This window comes from Mercenaria mercenaria, chromosome 2 (assembly GCF_021730395.1).
Source record: "Mercenaria mercenaria strain notata chromosome 2, MADL_Memer_1, whole genome shotgun sequence".
Taxonomy (NCBI): domain Eukaryota; kingdom Metazoa; phylum Mollusca; class Bivalvia; order Venerida; family Veneridae; genus Mercenaria; species Mercenaria mercenaria.
Genome location: NC_069362.1, coordinates 93,906,205 through 93,928,293, shown reverse-complemented (window position 1 = coordinate 93,928,293; position 22,089 = coordinate 93,906,205). Strand labels below are relative to the sequence as shown.

Below are 22,089 nucleotides of genomic sequence, written 5' to 3'. Positions count from 1 at the left end.
CACGAAGATCCATTGAAAAATATGGTCTCTAGAGAGGTCACAAGGTTTTTCTATTATTTGACCTATTAACCTAGTTTTCAAAGGTACGTGACCCAGTTTTGAACTTTACCTAGATATCATCAAGGTGAACATTCTCACTAATTTTCATGAAGATCTCATGAAAAATATGGCCTCTAGAGAGGTCACAAGGTTTTTCTATTTTTATACCTACTGGCCTAGTTTTTGATCGCACGTGACCCAGTTTCGAAACTGACCTAGATATCATCAAGGTGAATATTCAGATCAATTTTCATGAAGATCCATTGAAAACTATGGCCTCTAGAGAGGTCAAAAGATTTTTCTTATTTTAGACCTACTGACCTAGTTTTTGACCGCAGTTGACCCAGTTTCAAACCTGACCCAGATATCATCAAGATGAACATTCAGACCAACTTTCATACAGATCCCATGAAAAGTATGGCCTCTAGAGAGGTCACAAGGTTTTTTTATTATTTGACCTACTGACCTAGTTTTTTAAGGCACGTGACCTAGTTTCAAACTTGACCTAGATATCATCAAGGTGAACATTCTGACCAATTTTCATGAAGATCCATTCAAGGGAATGGCCTCTAGAGAGGTCACAAGGTTTTTCTTTTTCAAGACCTACTGACCTAGTTTTTGATCGCAGTTGACCCAGTTTCAAACTTGACCTATATATCATCAAGATAAACATTCAGACCAACTTTCATACAGATCCCATGAAAAATATGGCCTCTAGAGAGGTCAAAACGTTTTTTCATTATTTGACCTACTGACCTACTTTTTGATGGCACGTGACCCACTTTCGAACCTGGCCTAGATATCATCAAGATGAACAGTCTGGCCAATTTTTATAGAGATCCATTCACAAGTATGGCCTCTAGAGAGGTCACAAGGTTCGTTCTGACCAATTTTCATGAAGATCTTATGAAATATATGGCCTCTACAGAGGTCACAAGGTTTTTCTATTTTTAGACCTACTGACCTAGTTTTTGATGGCACGTGACCCAGTTTCGAACTTGACCTAGATATCATCAAGGTGAACATTCTGACCAACTTTCATAAAGATCCCATGAAAAATGTGACCTCTGGAGTGGTCACAAGCAAAAGTTTACGAACTGACGCATGCATGCACGGACGGACGACGGACACCGCGCGATCACAAAAGCTCACCTTGTCACTTTGTGACAGGTAAGCTAAAAATTAGAGCTCCCTTAGTAACTGAAATAAGCACACATCCTGGTAACTGAAATTAAGTAAGATTCAAATCCAGTGTAAAAACTTACTTTCCTGTTGTGTTGCTACCCAACTCATCCTGAAGTTCGTCTCTTTCTGCTTCAGCATTTCGCCTTCCTCTCTCGGCAGCTGCTAGGTCTTCTTGCAGTTTAAGATTATCGGTTTCTAGATTTTTCAGTCTCTTTTCATTTTCTTTGAATTGTGCCTGCATCTCATCCCGCGACATACGGGCTTCATCCAACTCCCTGCCAAAATCTTTCATCTGGGCCTGAATCTTTTTATACTGTTTAATGGCATCGTCTTTCATTCTAGTAGCTCCTTCAACTTGTTGTTCCATATCTTTTATATCACCTTCAAGCTTTTTCCTAGCGTTTACTGCAGTTCCCCTCTGTTTCCTCTCATCTTCTAACTCTGCCTCCATTTCACGGAGCTACAATGAACATTGTTTTTCTTCAAAGCACTACATTTGTTTCAAATAAATCAGTTTTACATTATAAGTTATGTTACGTTAATATATCTTCATTTTTATCTCACCATCCTTAGCAAGAAGGCAATCACTGAAGGCGGACAATTGTATATATGTGACTCATTCTGAACATCCTAGGTTGGAGATCAAACTCCTTACCATACCACCACATAATGCACAAGAATTGGTTAAGCAACAGAACAGACCTGTGTAAAAGTCTAACGTTATCCTTAAAAGTTAAATTTTCTTTTATTTTCAAATGTGGGTATTCCTACTTTTTTATCAAACCCAGCAGTATTTGTCTAACATTTCTAGTCAGTCAGACTGTAGAAAAAGAAAAACAGGAACTGGCAGAATCGCTCAATATGACACTGGACAATTACTCATACCTGTCGGATTAGAGATTTCTTAGACTCTTCCACAGCATCATCACGTCCAGCAAGGTCTCTGTCAAACTGTGCTTTCATTGCTTGCATATTCACTTCCAATCTTAACTTAGCATCTTCACTTGCTTGAAGCTCATCTTCGAGCTCCTCAATCTGGAGGCGTTGTGATTCCACTTGCTCAGATAAGTTACGTTTCAACTTCTCAAGCTCGTGAGCCTAAAAGTGAAGCAAACAGGTTGATAAAGTTTGGTATGTTTAAATATCATGTCATGTTTGACTTTTGGCAAGAACTAACTTAAGAGCTTTTAAGTTCTCAGACTTCTAAAATATTCTTATCAACTACAATAACTCCATTCAGAAAGTCAATAAGCTTTAAACAAATAAAATGTAAAACCTAAACTTACACTTTTGCCAGCATCATCCTTGCTCGAGTACAAGTCCTCCAATTCTCTCTGTTGTGCAGCCTTCTGTCTCTCCAACTGTTCAAACCTATCACGAATTTCTTCGAGCTCACGCTGCAAGTTCAGGATCTTAGTCTCTTTGTCACGGCTCTCCTTCTCAATAAGCTCCTTATCTTGTAGCAGTCTGTACAAATAGTTCATATATTAATATCTGATCTACCTTTCTTGAATTTTTTTTGTTTTTCCTTGACTTCTCTTTAAATATAGGACAATACCATAGATCAACATAATTTTAAAGAAATCTAAGGGTGGTAATGGCAACTTGTGTAAATATTCTGTTTTGATGTTTTTGCCTTGAAAAGATTTCGGCAGGGTTTTATCCATTGAAAATTTCAGCCATTTCGGGCACCAAAAAATTCTAAAAATTTAAATCATGACTTTATTTATTCATAGACTTTTAAAGAATTCCAGGATGTCTTAGTAAATAAGCATAAAAGCAACATTTCAATTTAAAACATTTTTTACAGAAACTGTGATTTTACCCACTATTTATACAAGGAAAAAATACAATTTAAGCAATAAAATTGACATTTTTAAAGATGTCTTAAATATTCAAAGACTCTACTATCTCAAAGACCTTTCGACTGATGCATAGTTTATCAGGGCACTAGACAACTTTTGGTGACAGGTACCCATGCCCTCAGGAAGAGGAATTTTTCGTCATTTTAAGACAAAAAGGGTAAGTTTTTAGCCATATACAGTGTAACTTCCGAAAACCGGACATTCTGAAAACTGGAAACCTTTGAAAACCGCACAAAACTCAAGGTCCCGTTTTTTCTGTTCTTATTTCTATACATTTTTAACCTCTGAAAACCGGAACTTCCGAATTCTGAAAACCGGACGATTTTTGAAGCACCGTTTAAATTTTAGCACTAAAATTGACTTCTGGAAGTAAATAGAAAATGCTTTTGTAAAAAAGTGCATGTCTCCCCAAATGCAAAGTCCTATAGGCAAGGTTGTCAATAGGGGTCAGGAGCGAAAGTCAAAGAGACACTGATGGTTGGCTGCAATAGGGATCATCTACTTGGCATGTCCAGTCATCCCGCTAAATTTCAACACTCGTGGCCTAGTGGTTCTCAAGTCACTGTTCAGGCTCCTGTGACCCTGACCTTTGATCAAGTGACCTCAAAATAAATAGGGGTCATGTACTCTGCATGTCCAATCATCCTATTAAGTTTCAACATTGTAGGTCAAGTGGTTCTCAAGTTATTTCCAAACAAGAGCACCGCCTTGCGGGTGCTGACGCTCATCTGATTTTTTTTGTATAATAGAAATATTGTCCTACCCATGATTTTCTAAGTCTAAAAAGGGCCATCACTCTTGCAAAAAGCAGGACAGAGTTATGTTTCTTGATGTACAGTGTCCACTTATGATGGTGAAAAACTGTTGCAAGTTTTAAAGCAATAGCTTTGATAGTTTATGAGAAAAGTTGACTTAAACATAATATTCAACCAAGAAAATGATTTTTCTAAGTCCAAAAAGGGCAATAATTATTGCAAAAAGCAGGATGGAGTTATGTTGCTTGCTGTACAGGGTCAGCTTATGATGGTGAACAAGAGTTGCAAGTTTTAAAGCAATAGCTTCGATAGTTTAAGAGAAAAAAGCAAAAAGCAGGATGGTTTGTTTGTTTTTTGTTTTGGGTTTTAACGCCATTTTTCAACAGTATTTCAGTCATGTAACGGCGGGCAGTTAACCTAACCAGTGTTCCTGGATTCTGTACCAGTACAAACCTGTTCTCCGCAAGTAACTGCCAACTTCCCCACATGAATGATCAGAGGTGGAGGACTAATGATTTCAGACACAATGTCGTTTATCAAATAGTCACGGAGAACACAAGCCCTGCCCGAGGATCGAACTCGCGACCCCGCGATCCGTAGACCAACGCTCTTACCTACTGAGCTAAGCGGGCGGCTTATGATGGTGAACAAGTGTTGCAAGTTTTAAAGGAATAGCTTTGATAGTTTAGGATAAAAGCTGACCTAAACATAAAACTTAACCAAGAAAACTGATTTTCTAAGTCCAAAAGGGGCAATAATTCTTGCAAAAAGCAAGATGGAGTTATGTTTCTTGATGTACAGGGTCTGCTTATGATGGTGAACAAGTATTCCAAGTTTCAAAGCAATAGCTTTGATAGTTTAGGAGAAAAGTTGACCTAAACATAAAACTTAACCAAGAAATCTGATATTTTCTAAGTACAAAAGGGGCCATAAATCTTGCAAAAAGCAAGATGGAGTTATGTTTCTTGCTATACAGGGTCAGCTTATGATGGTGAACAAGTATTCCAAGTTTCAAAGCAATAGCTTTGATAGTTTAGGAGAAAAGCTGACCTAAACATAAAACTTAACCAAGCAACGCCGACGCCGACGCCGACAACCGCTCAAGTGATGACAATAACTCATCATTTTTTTTCAAAAAATCAGATGAGCTAAAAATGATTTTACATGAACAGGCCACTGTGACCTTGACCTTTAATAGACTGACCCCAAAATCAATAGGGGTCATCTACTCTGCATGCTCAATCATCCTATGAAGTTTCAACATTCTGGGTCAAGTGGTTCTCAAGTTATTGATCGGAACTGGTTATCAATGTTCAGGCCCCTGTGACCTTGACCTTTCACGGAGTGACCCCAAAACAATAAGGGTCATTTACTCTGTATGAACAATCATCCTATGAAGTTTCAACATTCTGGGTCGAGAGGTTCTCAAGTTATTGATTGAAAATAGTTTTCCATGTTCAGGCCCCTGTGACAGAGTGACCCTAAAGTCGTTAGGGTTCATCTACTCTGCATGACCAATCATCCTACGAAGTTTCATCATTCTGGGTCAAGTGGTTCTCAAGTTACTGACCGGAAATGGTTTTCAATGTTCAGGCCCCTGTGACCTTGACCTTAAATGGAGTGACCCCAAAATAGATAGGGGTCATCTACTTTGCATGTACAATCATCCTATGAAGTTTCAACATTTTGGGTCAAGTGGTTCTCTAGTTATTGATCGGAAATGGTTTTCAATGTTCAGGCCCCTGTGACCTTGACCTTTGACAGTGATCCCATAATCAATAAGGGTCATCTACTCTTTATGACCAATCATCCTATCAAGTTTCAACATTCTGGGTCAGGTGGTTCTCTAGTTATTGATTGGAAATGGTTTTCAATGTTCAGGCCCCTGTGACCTTGACCTTTGACGGAGTAACCCCAAAATCAATAGGGGTCATCTACTGTTCATGATCAATCATCCTATGAAGTTTCAACATTCTGGGTCAAGTGGTTCTCTAGTTATTGATCGGAAATGATTTTCAATGTTCAGGCCCCTGTGACCTTGACCATTGACGGAGTGACCCCAAAATCAATTGGGGTCATCTACTCTTCATGACCAATCATCCTATGAAGTTTCAACATTCTGGGTCAAGTGGTTCTCTAGTTATTGATCGGAAATGGTTTTCAATGTTCAGGCCCCTGTGACCTTGACCTTTGATGGAGTGACCCCAAAAACAATAGGGGTCGTCTACTCAAGCAGCCCTACAACCCTATGAAGTTTGAAGGTTCTAGGTCAAATGGTTCTCCAGTTATTGCTCGGAAATGAAGTGTGACGTACGGACGGACAGACAGGGCAAAAACAATATGTCTCCTGGGGGAGACATAATTAGCGATTATTTTCATTTGTATTCAATTAATGGAAATGTGATGAATTAAATATCTTATGTGTTAAAAACTTTCTTAATGTTTGAACGAAAGAAAGATAGATGTTTTAAATGATTAGTTACATCGATTAAACTATGCATTATCAACATTAATTAAAATTTAATGTTGACGAACTCGGGACTCCAAAGATGGTAAAATGTTAATGGAAAATGTTTGCGTAAATGCTATTATTAAAGTTCTGTTGTTTCTTTTTAAATTTGTTATTTATGTATTTATTATCCTTAATGTTTGTAATTAATTGATCAATTAATTAATAAATTAATTAATATAAAATTGTAAAATTAAAAAGAATAAAATTCTCCTTCATCCTACGTGTAAGAAACCATAATTCTTGTGCACCACGTCAAGTTTGCCAACAAACTTTCAAACTTCTGAATTCCGGAAACTTCCAAAAACCAAACTTTTAGGCTGGTCCGGAAGTCGTTCAGTTTTCGGAAGTTACACTGTATATGTTACTACTTTTCACACTTATTAATACTGTTTTCAGTCATTTCTTACTAATTTAACTATATTGCAGCAGTAACCTTCCTTAGAGGCACTATAATATAACTTGAAAGAGAGTTCATATTTAGTTGTGTCAAACAACCTATTATCAGGGGAATTTTTCTTCTGAGAAAGGGGAAAAATACATATTATTTTATGAGGGGAATGAGGATCTTCCAAAATAAAATCGCAATTAAAAAAATAAAACCGGTTACAAATTAGGTGGGTCAAGCAGTAAGTACAGCTAACTTCTGCTAACAACCATCTGTGAACAGAGACCACTAGTTTCATTTCCAAATTAAGAATTGTCAGTTAGTCTATGAATAAACACCACCTGCACATAACAAAGTAAGGTCTTTATATGCAGGTTTGACAGTTAAGTTTTACAGTTATATTCGGTTAAACATTTTCCAAGAATGTAAACTGAATAAAAAATATCAAAACTAAACAATGTACAGTTAAACATACCAATAGACAGCCCTAAGGTAACAAGAAAGTGGTCTATGTTAACATGTGATTTCTCATAGCTGATAAAATCATACCATTTGCTTTATCTTTTAAATTTAAAATCTACAAAATTACATCCTAAAGAAATAACCATTTCAGCCAAACTGTGCTCCAAAATATTAAAGGACTGCACAGTAAATAGAAAGTTTTAAACCTTACCTTTCACTGTGTGCTTTTTCTTCAGCAAGGAGAGCATCAAATTTGCGTTGCTTCTTTTCTGCATTAAGAACACTAGAACGCTGCTTCTCCAGCTCCATATTGCAATCATCCACCTCTGCTTGTAACTTCTTGCGTGATTTGTCCAGACGATCTGCAGCTGCACGAGTCTCCTCCAGTTGTCCCTGTAAGGTCTCCATCTCGCGACTTGCTTTCTTCTTGTAGTCGTCCAGTGCTTCATTATTTTTGGCATCCTCTTCAGCCTTCTTCTTAACTTCAACAATCTACAGAAAAAATATATACACACAATTTAAATTATAGAAACAACTAAAAGCATTTAAAATGACAAAACTAGAGCTCTCTCTGACTAACTAATACCCCCAGCCCTGCCGTTACCAAAGGCTTGTTTGAAATTAGTTTAAACATCAGGAAATGTTTTAAATGCAATACATTTAATTCCATTCAATGGAATCCAAGATACTGTCTTAAATGTAAGGAAAGTGAAAAGAGCAAATAGAGAGATAATTCTAAAACAAAGATATTGCTATTGTTCTCACACTATACACTCTCACTGGCATCTATCACTATATCAGTTTACATTAAAATTCCCTTCAACTTCCCTGTGACTAATTCAAGGGTCAAGTTCTGGAAATACTTATCCAAACTGACTGGTTATTAAACTGACCTAATTTTTATAGAGATACACCATCTGTACAAGTATCGTTGAGAACAAAGAAAAAACACGCTGCTTATTAAGCAGACAGCCATACACATCTTGATAAAGGGCCATAACTGTGGAGATATTAATCCAACCTGACTGGTTACTGAACTTGACCTATAGTGATACAGATTCTATATAAATGTTGTTAACTTCCAAGAAAATTGCTTTATTTAATCAGCGAACATCAAGTTACTCAAGGGCCATAAATCTTGAGCAACAAGGGCTATCCGATTGGTTATCGAACAGTATGCCCATATTCTGACCAAGTTATATGAAAAATATTCAAAGGTTTAAAAAGAAAGAGATGACAAAAAAAGTTCCTATCTTTCCTACAATCTCAGAACCATGACCTCGAACTAACATGAATTAAAGTTGTGCTCTACATATCGTCTCATTAATGCCAAGTGATTGAAATCTTTCAAAGGGGTAAAAAGATATCAAAGGGGTAAAAAGATATAGTGGACACAGAATACTGCCTAACTGAGATTTAACCTCACTGTACAACCATGACCTTACATGCTGCAAATTGCTCTCTACAAGCTGTTACATTATAGCAAATGTTAGCATATAAGTTATTTCAAAATCCTTTCAGGGGGTGAAAAGATATCTGGCGGACAATATCTTGTGACAGACAGCTGACAGTACTGAAAAAGTCCCACACCAATCCTTACAAACTTTGATGAGATATAATTATAAAGGCAAATTCATTATAAAACAAGCAAATTCGATGAATTGGTATCCCCCGCCGAAAGGGTTTGTGGTGAGGAATGGCAAAAAAATATATCCGTCAAAAAGTTAAGGATGTTAATAAGAAGCAAATAATTTCATTAGTCAAAATCAATTTAACAGAAAACAAATGTTTAATTAAAGAGTATATAATAAATGTATGATACTTTGATCCTGTCTAAAGAATTTTTTTTGAATGGGATATGCTTATTGTAATAAGCTTAGCTTTTAAAATTAAATGCAGTTAATTGAAATGTGAGCTTGAAGTTTAACTTGAACGAAATATTGTCTTTGAGTGGTTTGGCTCCAGGTGTTGCTGATTAACATGTACATTTGAACTTAAAAGGACAGATGTCCTTAAGAGAACACAGGTAAGATATCTTGAACATGGCTGAGGGCAAGGTTTGTGCAGTCACGACTTAACATGTTGAAGGTTTGAACATTTAAAAAAAGAAAAAAAAAAAAAAAAAGGAATGGAAATATAATTATATATGTATATATTCATTTTTATAGGGGGTGGGGGTGCGGGGGAACGGGAGAGGAAACAAAATTTCACATGTTGATTATAAATATTGATGGAAAATTAAAAATGAACAAGAAACGCGTCAATGCCACGAAACCAGGTTTTCAACACTTTTCATAAGAATAAACAAGAGTGCCAGAATGTCACAATATACGCCCGTCACAGCAAATTTCTTTACTCTAGCACCTGTATTTGCAGATGTAATTTTAATTTTGTGGTTGTTTAGTAATCATTGTAATTCTTTTGTTTTTCTAAGTCCACAAAAAAACCCTTACCAGGTAGAGATACCTTAAATACACCTAAAATTAGAAAGTAACAACTATGTTGTACACAGAAAAGTGGTCTTGGTTTTTCCCTACGGTCAATTATAAAAAAGTTACAATTTAAGTTATTTATAGTAACAACTAAGGGAAGTTAATCTTAAAAAAGAAAAAAAAAAAAAAAATACAAAAAAAAGAATTGTAAGTCCACACAGAAATCCTTACCAGGTAGAGATTGGTCAAAATACACCTCAAATTGGATGTAACATGCATGTTGTACTACAGAAAAGTGGTCTCGATTTTTCCCTACGTCTAGTAATGAAAAGTTACAATATAAGCTATTTATAGTAACAACAAAGGGAAGTAATTCTAAAGAATGGAAACTGCGCAAGACACTTCGTCTCATGATGGTGTATAATTGTGCCAAGTTACATCAAAATCCCTCTATGCATGAAGAAGAATATGCTCGGACAAACTTTTCATTCTTGTATCCTTTGACCTCTGTGACCTTGACCTTAGACCTAGGGACCTGGTTCTTGCGCATGACATTCCGTCTCATGATGGTGAACAATTGTGCCAACTTTCATCAAAATCCCTCCATGCATGTAGAAGAAATGCTAACCCTAACCCTAGCCTAACCCTATTTTTAGTAACAATGACCTTGACCTTGATCCCAGAAACCCCAAAATCAATCCCAAGCTACAACTTTATGTAAGTTTTCTATACACCAAGTTTCATCATGATAGCTCATTCCTAAGTTAAGTTATTGACCGGAAACCCTTTTTCTATTTTAAGTAACAGTGACTTTGACCTTGACCCAGAAACCCCAAAATCAATCCCAGCCTTTGTCTTGATATAAGCTACATACATACCAAGTTTTATTCAAATATCTTTACCGAAACAAAGTTATTGACCGGAAACCCTTTTTCTATTTTAAGTAACAGTGACCTTGACCTTGACCCAGAAACCCCAAAATCAATCCCAGCCTTTGTCTTGATATAAGCTACATACATACCAACTTTTATTCAAATATCTTTACCGAAACAAAAGTTATTGACCGGAAACCCTTTTTCTATTTTAAGTAACAGTGACCTTGACCTTGACCCCAGAAACCCCAAAATCAATCCCAGCCTTTGTCTTGATATAAGCTACATACGTACCAAGTTTTATTCAAATATCTTTACCGAAACAAAAGTTATTGACCGGAAACCCTTGTTCTATTTTAAGTAACAGTGACCTTGACCTTGACCCCAGAAACCCCAAAATCAATCCCAGCCTTTGTCTTGATATAAGCTACATACATACCAAGTTTTATTCAAATATCTTTACCGAAACAAAAGTTATTGACCGGAAACACCAGTTTGACGCCGCCGCCGCCACCGCCGCCCGCCCGACCGACATCTACCCCAATCTAATAACTCAGGGTTTCGTTGAAAACCTGGTTAAAAAGGGTGAAGGGGGGGGGGGGGGGGGGGGGGGGGGGCAGAGGATGCATGATTAGTGGTGGGCATGACTGTATGGAGGAGTGAGGTCGGGGAACTTGCATGTTGATAAATAATCATGGAAGGTTTGAAAAAAAATGTAAAATAAGAAATGATAAAAAAAATATTTGTTTTTTTTTTTTTTTTTTGGGGGGGGGGGGGGGGTTGGTAGGGGGAGGGGGTGTGACCAAGGCAAGTGGGTAACCAGGTGTAGGTGTGCCACTTCACATGTTTCTAATAAATGTTCACAGAGGATGCATAATTAGTGGTGGGCATGACTGGATGGAGGAGTGAGGTGTGGGAACTTGCATGTTGATAAATAATCATGGAAGGTTTGGAAAAAAATGTAAAATAAGAAATGATAAAAAAAAAAAATCATTATTTTTTTTGGGGGGTGAAGGGGGGTTGGGAGGGGGAGGGGGTGTGACCAAGGCAAGTGGGTGACCAGGTGTAGGTGTGCAACTTCACATGTTTCTAATAAATGTTCACAGAAATGAAATTCTGCCGAATGGTAAGTTTGTTATGAACAAATATGTGATTTTTTTTTTTTTGGGGGGGGGGGGGGGGGGGGGGGGGGGGGGGGGCAGAGGATGCATGATCAGTGGTAGGCATGACTGTATGGAGGAATGAGGTGGGGAAATGGTACAACTTGCATGTTGATAAATAATCATGGAAGGTTTGAAAAAAATCTAAAATAAATGAAAAAAAAAAAAAAAAAAAAAAAAAATTTCGGGGGGGGGGGGGGGGGGGGGGGGGGGGGGATGGGGAGGGAGTGTGACCAAGGCAAGTAGGTGACAAGGTGTGGGTGCGTAATTTCACATGTTTATAATAAATGTTCACAGAAAAGAATGAAAGAAATTTAATGAAATTCTGCCAAATGGTAAGTTTGTTATGTACAAATATATGTATTTATTATTGGGAGCATACACCGTAACTAGAAATCTCCTAGGAAATAAGCGGGTTTATGATTACGCTGTAAAAATGCACAAGTTTTTCGGTAGTAGTAAGAGTTGCCATTCGAGGTTTATTAGACAAGCCGTCAAGTTGTGAAATTTCCGAAAATGTTTATTTGTTAAAAAAAAAAAAAAAAAAAAATGTCAACAATTATTATGACATACCATTTCACATGACTCACAGTATTTAATTTTAATTTCAGATTTACAGTTCGGCAGGCGATTAAATGGAAGTGTAACAATTGTGAAACATATTATGGACTCTTTTTTCATCACATGAAATAAGTTTGGTTTTTCACATGCAATTATACATGTACATTGTTTTGTGCCTAAAGACATTATTATATGTAATGTAAAAATCAATTTATATTTCAGGAAAATTCCTCCTATATTTTCAGTCATGTTTTTTGCGTCAGAACTACAAAAACGTTTTATTATGCTTCAAAATTGGGTATATATGTCAGGCAGGCCGGAAGGAGCCGCTGGTCTTGAGCCTTGGACCCCTTCATTAAATACCTCCCCCTCCCACGACGGAGTAGGGTTAGGTATCCCGCTCGCAGCACACCTGACTTTGGCTTTTTCAGAAATTTACAAATATGTTTTTATAAAGATATTTTATTAATTAGAAATTTCATTAAAAATTTTGTTGGTGAACGAGAAGATGTGTAATATTTTGACAGTAAGGATTCTGACAGTATATCTTTTTGTTGGTTGGGTTAAGAAACGGTTGATTGGGACGGTTTGCTAACGATCCCTCTAGCCTAATTCAATCTTGTGTTATGTTGTTTTTAAAAGTGTATGTTCAAAGAGTGTAAATGATTTATGCTCGTTTGAGAGTAACGAATTAGAGCATAAGTGGATTTTTAGACAATTAAAGGGCAATAAGTCTGAAGTTACAAAAGAAATCCGTACAAAACTGTGTGTGCACAACCACATTATAGTGCTCATAAAAACTGCCATATCCATAGATCTATAGTACCCTATATTATAGTTAACACTAGAAACTTCTAAGGGCCATAACTCTGGTGTTAATTGGGCAATCTGTCTGAAACTAGATGGGCCCCATAATCTCATAGAGGTGAACATGTTTATGAAGTTTGTCTGAAAAAAATGTAAAATAATGAATTTTTTTTTTTTTTGGGGGGGGGGGGGGGGGGGGGGGGGGGGGGGGTGTGATCAAGGTAAGAGGGTGCCCAGGTGTGGGTACACAACTTCACATGTTTACAATTAATGTTCATGGAAAAGAATGAAAGAAATTTAATGAAATTCTACCAAATGGTAAGTTTGTTATGTATAAATATGTGGATTTTTATACAATTAAAGGGCAATAACTCTAATTTACAAATAAATCCAAACGAAATTGTGTGTACACAACCACATTATGGTGATCTAAGTTGAAGTTTCATAGTTCTAGGTGAAATATATCAAAAGTTATGATGCAGAAATTGCCATATTTATAGTACCCTATATAGTTAACACTAGAAACTTCTAAGGGCCATAACTCTGGTGTTACTTGGGCAATCTGACTAAAACTTGACGGGCCGCAAGAACTCATAGTGGTGAACACATATATGAAGTTTTAAATAAATATTCCCAACCATTTCCTAGATATGGCTCCGGACGGAAAGACGGACGAACGGACAACGCCAAAACTATATCCCTTCGACTTTTGTCAGGGGATAATATGGTGGCATTATCATACCTTCTGTTGAAGATCCTGGACCTGTTTCTCCAACAGACGTTTGCTATCTTCATCTTCTTCTAATTTCTCTTTCAGCAATTCCTTCTCTTCATTTTCTTGTCGTAGTTTAGCCTGAGCTGCCAACTTCCCACGTGTTTCTTCTTGAACCATTTCCTGTAACAGTACAGAATAACTTATACAACAGCTTTGACAGGCAAATATATCCATTCAAGAGCAGGTATATTCACATCCCCATCTCCACAACCACAAGCAGGTTCTTTGCAAATAAAGCTATTCAGAGCCACAGTCTCTAGACTTCACACCAACCTGACTGGTAACAATTGTTTTTCAGTGTGCTAAAAGAATATAAACAGTTGATCACACATGGCTGTTAATGGTTCCATACTTGTTGGAAGAATGACAAAAACTGACACTTTGGAGAAATTGAAGTAAGTTAAAAACTGGCCAAATTAAATCAACAATCTTTTTTGCTTTATTTGAAGTTGATTTTTTGGTGCATTGTATACACAAAAGCAAGACTTTCAGGCCAAAAATTTTCAACACACTGGTTAATCAGTATATGTTTCTAAATATCTTTATCAACTGCACATTACAAAAAAACACTGATGGAAGTATTTCACACACTTTTAAATGTTGAGTGTTTCACTTAATCCTTTTTCACTGAGGACTTCTTCCATTATAAATATGAGCATATGGCTGAGCACGAAATACATATTCATGTGAAATCTATTCATCTATATGGTTCATATCTGAACACATGCTTACCTGTGCATCTGCAAGCTGGGCCTCTAGAGAGGACAATTTCTGGGAAAGCTGTATGTTCTTAGTGTCAGCAGCCTCCAGCTGTGTTGACAAAGAGTCAAGCTCAGTTGTGTTCTTTGATATTTTGTCTCCTTGATCACTTTTAATTCTTTCCAATTCTGCTAATTTGATATTCAATTCCGAAATAGCAGCTTCTGCTTGTTTACGCTTTCGTTCGGATTCCTGTTTTGCCATTTGTACTTGCTTGAGATCATTAGCTAGGTCTTGGTTCTCTGCCTCAAGTGTTCCTTTTGTTTTTTCTAACTGGGCCCTGGTCTAAAAAACAAAAAAAACATTTATTAAAATGAACACATAATTAAACAGATTCAAACAAAATAGTTCATATTAACATTTCAACATTAGGTTCAACAAAAATAATACTTAGGCTGTCAACAATGGAACAGGACATTTATTAATACCACTGGGTGCGATCTGATCTGTACAATTAAGTCTTGTCCATGCCATTCTCTGGTCATATTCTGTATGTTGAATCTATCAACTGCAACAAAATTTACTACACCAGTACCTGGTAATCTGCACAAGAGCTGCTAGATGCTGCACATCTGAGGAAGCTGGAGATATCACTGGTGTGTTTAATGACTCCAATTAAGATGACCATGTTAGACATAGTTTAAGTTCATCAAATCTGACTTCTGTTCTCTGCAAGTTCTTTACAACTTCTCCGAATGGCTTAGAGACAGAGGTCAAATTACCTCAGACACAATGTCTTCTGTCAAATCATCACAGACAACATTCACTGCACTAAACACTCTTGAACCATTGCCTTGTGCTCTCTCTATTATTAAAGCTTACTGTACAGGAGAGTAATTCACATGAAAATAAAACATTACTTACCTTTCTAACATTTTCTAGTTCTTCATTAAACTGTTCCATCTGTTGTTGATGTTTACTACGCATATCTGCGACCTGAGTTTCGTAAGTTTTCTGGTTCTTTTCTATGGTGCCTTTGAGGTCCTTCAGTTCATCTTCACGCTTCACTCTCAGATCCTGGACAGCGGCAGTTGTATCAAGGGAATCCTCAAGCTCCGTTTTCAGAGCCTCAAGTTCCTGGAGAGAAAAAAACAAGTACAATACTGGTGTGTTAATACAATGGCACATGTTTCACATTTGGTTTGTTCATTGTTTGAATCTCACATACCTTGATTTCTCTTATTAAAAGAAGCTGCATTTAACAGGATACATGTTTAGAATATTTCTCAATGAAGGAAAACTTGATGAATAAGTTAGGCATGAACAAATAGATCAATTTTCATTTTCAATGTGTGTATAAAACACACTAATTACAATGATAAACAAGGAGCAGCATTCAATAAACACTTAATGCCCACAGTGGCATCCTTCCCGGTGGCATCCTTGTCGATAAAAAGCAACCCAAGTCCAAAACGAGGTCAAGGTCAAACTGAGGTCAGGTGATGTTTGAAGATGAGGAATGGTCACAGGGTACATCTGTATTACTATCAATTCATTCTTGTAAGCGGTATTGATGCTAGACGAAACGGTCCCATTTAGTTAACCAAGAGATGGCCCATATAAAGCAACCTAAGTCCAAAATGAGGTCAAGGTCAAACTGAGGTCAGGTGATGTCTGAAGATGAGAAATGGTCACAGGCTACATCTGCATTAGTATCAAGTCATTCTAGTAAGGGGTATTGATGCTAGACGAAACGGTCCCATTTGGTTAACCTCGTACAGACGGACGAACGAACGGACGGACAGGACTATCACGTATGCCTCCTGCATCAGTAAATGCAGGGGGCATAATATTGCTTTTTTTCCCTCAGAAAGCCATCTACCAGTCCAATTATTTTATATACCTCATTCAGATCTTTCTTCTGTTTCTCCGCTTTTTGTCTAGCATCTCTCTCTGTATCTAGGTCCTCAGCCAGTTCTTGTATCTGATTTGACATTTCTCTCATTTGTTTCTGTATGGTAAACTTGGCCACACCTTCCTCATCAACTCTGTTATCAATGACATGCTTTTTTAAAAACTAATTTTCAAAACCTTTTTTTAGGACATCCAGCTAAATTGCTTATCTGCAATGTCAATGGTACTCTCACTTTTTTCTATAAAATCTATATCAATCACCTTAATCTTGTGCATCCAATGCCCATCTACGGATGGAAAACATTTTTCTTTACTTGCCTTGAAGGACTAAGCAGTCAGTAAAATCAACTCACCCTCTATTAATATCACTTGTCCTTTTACCCCTATGGAATAACATATTTATAAAACTTTTCAACAATTTTTTGACAGAGCAGGAAATAGAACTGTGATCATAATAACATTACCTCTGATAAAATATTTCAATGTCTGGACTGGCTTACATGTATCTGATGTAACATCTTCAAAAAAATTGTCAAGTGACACAGTCTATGCATAGCCAACCAATTTACAGGAAAATACTAAAATCAATGTGCCAATTGAATTTCAGGTGTATACTAACCCAGAGATTTAGAAGATACAGAAGAATATTTTTTGTGAAATAACTTTTCCAAAGTTCATCAAAATGTATTCAGAAATACTCGGAAAAACATTTGATGCAAGGGTGTAAATTTCCACAGGCTTGGGTGACTGACACTTAACCAAACCAACTGGGCAAGTGCTCTTTGTGATTAACATGTGAAAAACCTTCCAGAAATAATAACGAAAACCAAAACATTGTTTTCTTACAGACATACTTCACTTTGCTGTTTTCATACCTTTATTAAGCCTCATATATTTCTTACTTCCAGCTCACTTAAACGGCTGCCTCATTTTTTCCCCATTCATGCTAAGTCTGCAATACCCACATTCCCCTACGCCCCCTCTACATTGCTGCCCATTCAATTAATCACTGTAATTTCCCCTCTTCATATCAACCTATTTTTATCCCTCTGCTTACCTCTGTAGTGCTCCTTGTATTTCCTCCTCCCTTCGAGCTAGTTGAGACTGTAATTCTTCAACTTGTTGTCTCTTCTCATTTAGCTGTTCCTTAAGATCAGCGATCTCTGAATCAAGACGTCGCTTTATCTTCTCCAACTCTTGCCTTGCCTAAAATTTCAACAAGTTCTTGTTCATGTCATTAAAAAGTGCCTTAAAACGCAGGCTTAAAGGAAACAGATTAATTTTCCTATCTGAAAAAAAGGCAGCATGCTTAAATTTCCTCTTGCCAAACCCGACAGTTTACAATGCTTTCCAACAGAAAAACTTGAAGTCATCACCTCTTAAGGAAACCTTCGTCTTCTTCTGTATTCAATAAAAACCTTATTTCTTTTTCTTTTTTTTAAAGTACAGATGTAATAACATTCCCTATTTCAATGTTTAATTCTGCAACATAAGCAAACAAACAAATCAGCTGAATAAACTCTAAGATAGCTTTTACAACAGGAATATTATCCTGGCAACAACTTACTTGCTGCTCTTTGCGTAGTCTTTCCTCTAAGTCAGCTATGATAGATTCATATTTGTTTTTCAATTTTGTTAATTGTTTACTCTTTTCTTCCTCCTCGACAAGAGATGAGCTAACTTCGTTCAGTCTCTCTTCTAAACTTCTCTTTTCCTTATTTAGTTTTTGATTAGCATCATCCTGAATTGCAATGTCCTCTTCGTACTTCTTTAGTTTGGCATCTACCGAGACTTTTTCAAGTTGTAATCTCTGCCTAACTGATTCTTCTTCCTCAAGTCTGAAAAAACACAAGAACAATTTTTTAATCAGAATAAACTGTCGATGCTAGTAAATGGCTCACTTCAACAAAGCACTGGTTGAATTGGACAATGCGCATTTTTCTGATGTTACATTTTCTGTCAGGGAAAATGGTTAATTTTTCATGTACTTTTCAGACATGCTGATAATCACTGTGCTGGCAAATCCTAAATAAATGGTTTATGATGAGACTGTTGACAAATTTCAACGTCCTAAAAATGTTCAAAAATAAAGTAAACCTAGAGTTATGTTGCTGTTACACTGATAATATTGCCAGATTTAGTTATGTACATGCAAAATGATTTCTAAGCAGATAAATTGTGAAAACTTGACCAGTCCTGTCATGTTCAAAGTCTGCAGAATACAGTAATTATTTCAACAACAAAAATCTAGAAAGTTAGATGTTTGGAGTAATTCAACCATAATCAATATATTTTATTTCAATTATGATTAACTGATGACCAGGCTTTTTTGTAATGATTAATAAAATTTTGACTGATTAACATTTTTTGAATGACAGCTTTAATGATATGATAAAATACAACGTACTTTGGTCATGCATTTTTTTTTTAAAGCTTTCTTGTGAATTCATTCCACACACCCATATTAAAATGAAAGGTTTTCTTTCAAACTGGAATCAAAGACTTTCAATAACTTACTGTTCTTCTAAATCTTGTATAGTTTGAGTGAATTTTTTCCTTTCATCATGCATGGCAGCGACCTTTTCCTCTTCTTCCTCCATACGTAACTCGATGTCATGCAAAATGTCTTCTAACTCCTCCTTCTTCTGTGACAGACGTAGTCGAGACTGAAATAAGAAACATTTACTGTAATACTTTCTAAGTTAAAAAGGGTCATAATTCTGAAAAAGAGAGAGTTATGGTTCTTGACCTTCTTACAAATCTAGTGATAATAACAAGTGTTCAATGTTTCAAATCTATACCTTTTAAAGTATTCAGAGAAAGAGAACCTTAACAAAGAATTAAACCACACGATTCCATTTTCTAAGTACACCAAGGGCCATAATTCTAGCAAACTGCAGGTCAGACAGAGTTATGATTTTTGGCCGAGGATCTCACTGATAATAAATATTTGCAAAATTGCTATTGCTCTTACAGCATTAGTGAAGTGGACCTGAACAAAAAGAAATTCAAATAATCAAGTACAAAAAGGGATATAATTCTGAAAAAATTCAAATGAGAATTTTGGTCATTGACCGATGTACTCAACGTATGATGATAAATAGGTCTGTGAATTTTCAAAGCTATACCTCTTATAGTATTTAAGAAATGTGCACCTAAACAAAACTTTTAACCAGAACTTCCGATTTTCTAAATACTAAATGGGCCATATTTCTGACAAAATGCAACTTAAGAGCTAGTTTGGTGTTTTTTTTGCCTACTATCTAATCTAATGATGACAAGCAAGTGTGCAAAGTTTCAAATCTATAACTCTTTACAGTTGACCTAAACAAAAATCTTAACCAACACCAACGATCAAGTGATGACAATTAAGCTATGTTTTCTATTAGTGACATTATTTAATTCAGGTTTTTTGTATAGTTTTACTGGTCACCATACCTCCTCAGCCTCTGCACACATTTCTGTCTCAGCCTGAAGTTGTTCTGCAAGGATTGATTTTTCCTCAATGATCTGAGCATATTTACGTTCCATTTCCTCTGTCTCCTGTTTTTGTCTCTCGTAACTATCCTTGAACTTCATCATCTCATTCTCCAATGTATGAACTTTTTCCTCCTGGCCAGTCACTTGCAGCAGAGGTTTCACCTGTAATCATAATTTCTTCAGGCATATAAATGATCATCTACAATAGCAACTTTACTTTTTTCCTGCAATTTAACAATCCATTCCTTCATCTGCTACTGCGCATGTTATGACAGTCCATTACATTACCAGTGCAACAGGATTTCACCCTAGTCTAAACTGTAAAACTAATGGACGATTTCCCTGTATGAATCAGCACTGAAACTGAATGTCTTATATTTTTTACCAAATGACACACAGAACATCCGCCTCAGCAAGGTATCAAACTTGTATCCTTTGGAATAGCAGTTTTACAATCTGCCTTCCTAACATAGCTAACAGGCATACAAGTTTCAACAGAAAAAACATTACACAAGGTCAGTTTCACATGTAATCATGTCTCATTTAAGAATTGCATTGGGGCTTACACGCTTGCAACAGTGAAATTGAGACGGCTGTCAAGAGCTGACATTAGGATTTCTATTACAGACAATTTGATTAATTAATTCTAGCATACCAGATGGGACTTTCTAGTGTTTTTATATGTGCCGGCAAAACTCAACAATTCTTATGCTGCGAATAACATGGTAATTAACTACATTTATGAAGAACGCTTAGATTTAAAGGCTACTATAAGTGTTTTAAGAACTTGTTTTACTTAATTTCTATTACATGGTGAAAAGTTTTGGTGCTAACTTTGCAGGGCCTCGTCACTGCTAAATACATTAACAGTTATCTGAGAGTCAGATATTCCCATCTGCATGTAAATCCAGTGGAATATTTCTATATGAAATCATACCTTTGTGAACAATCTCCACCATGACCAGTTTCGCAATTTGAGATATGCTGCACAATTCCTCTGTATAACTCGGATTGCACTCTGCTGTTGTGTGCGACGATAGAAAGCCCTACCAAGAAAATATTTGACTGATTACAAGACATATCAAAGTACTCTAGGGGGTTTATAATATATACTTATTAATAAATGGCAATAGCGGGACAGAAGTGGTTATTTGCACCAATAAACCTATATTGCAAGAGGGCATAGCCCGAGTGCCAACATAGGTTTACGAGTGCTAGCAACCATTAATCTTAACGAACGTCATTATCATAAATGAGCTGTTTATTACACATCTAAATAAAACTAGAACTGTCACAGGAGTGACTCATACCCCCACCATACGGTCTTGTCACAGAAGAATGGCAACCATAAGAAATCTTAAAAATACTTTGGAGTACTTCATCCTGGGCTTCCACATATAAGTAATACTAGTATAATACTAGTAAAGTAATACTAGTAAATATATTAAATCTCTAATATTAGAGATACACTAAAAGTGAATTTAAAAAAGTGTCTTACCGACCCATGTTACCACAGAAAAATGTTTTTACTTTTTACATAGGACTTATAATAAAAAAGTTAGAAAAATACCTAAAATATTGAAAATCTAAAAATAGGATTTCTAAAAATAGACTAATTCCTGGAATTTAAGGGGAAGAAACTCAGTACAAAAGTTAAACAAGAGGACCATGATGGTCCTGAATCGCTCACCTATCCCCACATGACCCAGTGTTGAACCGAGTATGACGTCGTTATTTCTATTATTTGACAAAGTGACCTAGTTTTTGAGCATATGTGACCTAGATATCATCGAGATAAAAAATTCTGACCAATTTTCATGAAGATCCATTGAAAAAATAAATTGACCTCTAGAGAGGTCACAAGGTTTTTCTATTATCTGACCTAATGACCTAGTTTTTCAAGGCACGTGACCCACTTTTAAACTTGACCTAGATATCATCAATGTGAACATTCTCACTAATTTTCATGAAGATCTCGTGAAAAATATGGCCTCTAGAGAGGTCACAAGGTTTTTCTATTTTTCGACCTACTGACCTAGTTTTTGACCGCACATGTCCCAGTTATGAACTTGACCTAGATATCATCAAGCTGAACATTCGCACCAACTTTCATGAAGATCCAGTGAGAAATATGGCCTCTAGAGACATCACAAGAATTTTCTATTTTTAGACCTACTGACCTAGTT

The 22,089-nt window shown here is 36.4% G+C and overlaps 1 protein-coding gene across 19 annotated transcripts in view; it reads right to left on the bottom strand.

The window, feature by feature from the left end:
• Positions 1-22,089, bottom strand: part of LOC123562381 (myosin heavy chain, non-muscle-like) — a 108,077-nt gene that overhangs the window by 28,685 nt on the left and 57,303 nt on the right. For all 19 annotated transcript variants that reach the window (XM_053537269.1, XM_053537252.1, XM_053537256.1 and 16 more), the window contains 13 exons: positions 20,841-20,949; positions 19,862-20,065; positions 18,941-19,089; positions 17,991-18,261; positions 17,481-17,629; positions 16,413-16,557; positions 15,434-15,646; positions 14,543-14,854; positions 13,778-13,930; positions 7,415-7,695; positions 2,511-2,691; positions 2,110-2,322; positions 1,305-1,684 (listed from right to left, as the gene is read on the bottom strand). In XM_053537269.1, the coding sequence (XP_053393244.1) occupies positions 1,305-1,684; positions 2,110-2,322; positions 2,511-2,691; positions 7,415-7,695; positions 13,778-13,930; positions 14,543-14,854; positions 15,434-15,646; positions 16,413-16,557; positions 17,481-17,629; positions 17,991-18,261; positions 18,941-19,089; positions 19,862-20,065; positions 20,841-20,949 (2,760 nt within the window). The remainder of the gene's footprint in view (positions 1-1,304; positions 1,685-2,109; positions 2,323-2,510; positions 2,692-7,414; positions 7,696-13,777; positions 13,931-14,542; positions 14,855-15,433; positions 15,647-16,412; positions 16,558-17,480; positions 17,630-17,990; positions 18,262-18,940; positions 19,090-19,861; positions 20,066-20,840; positions 20,950-22,089) is intronic.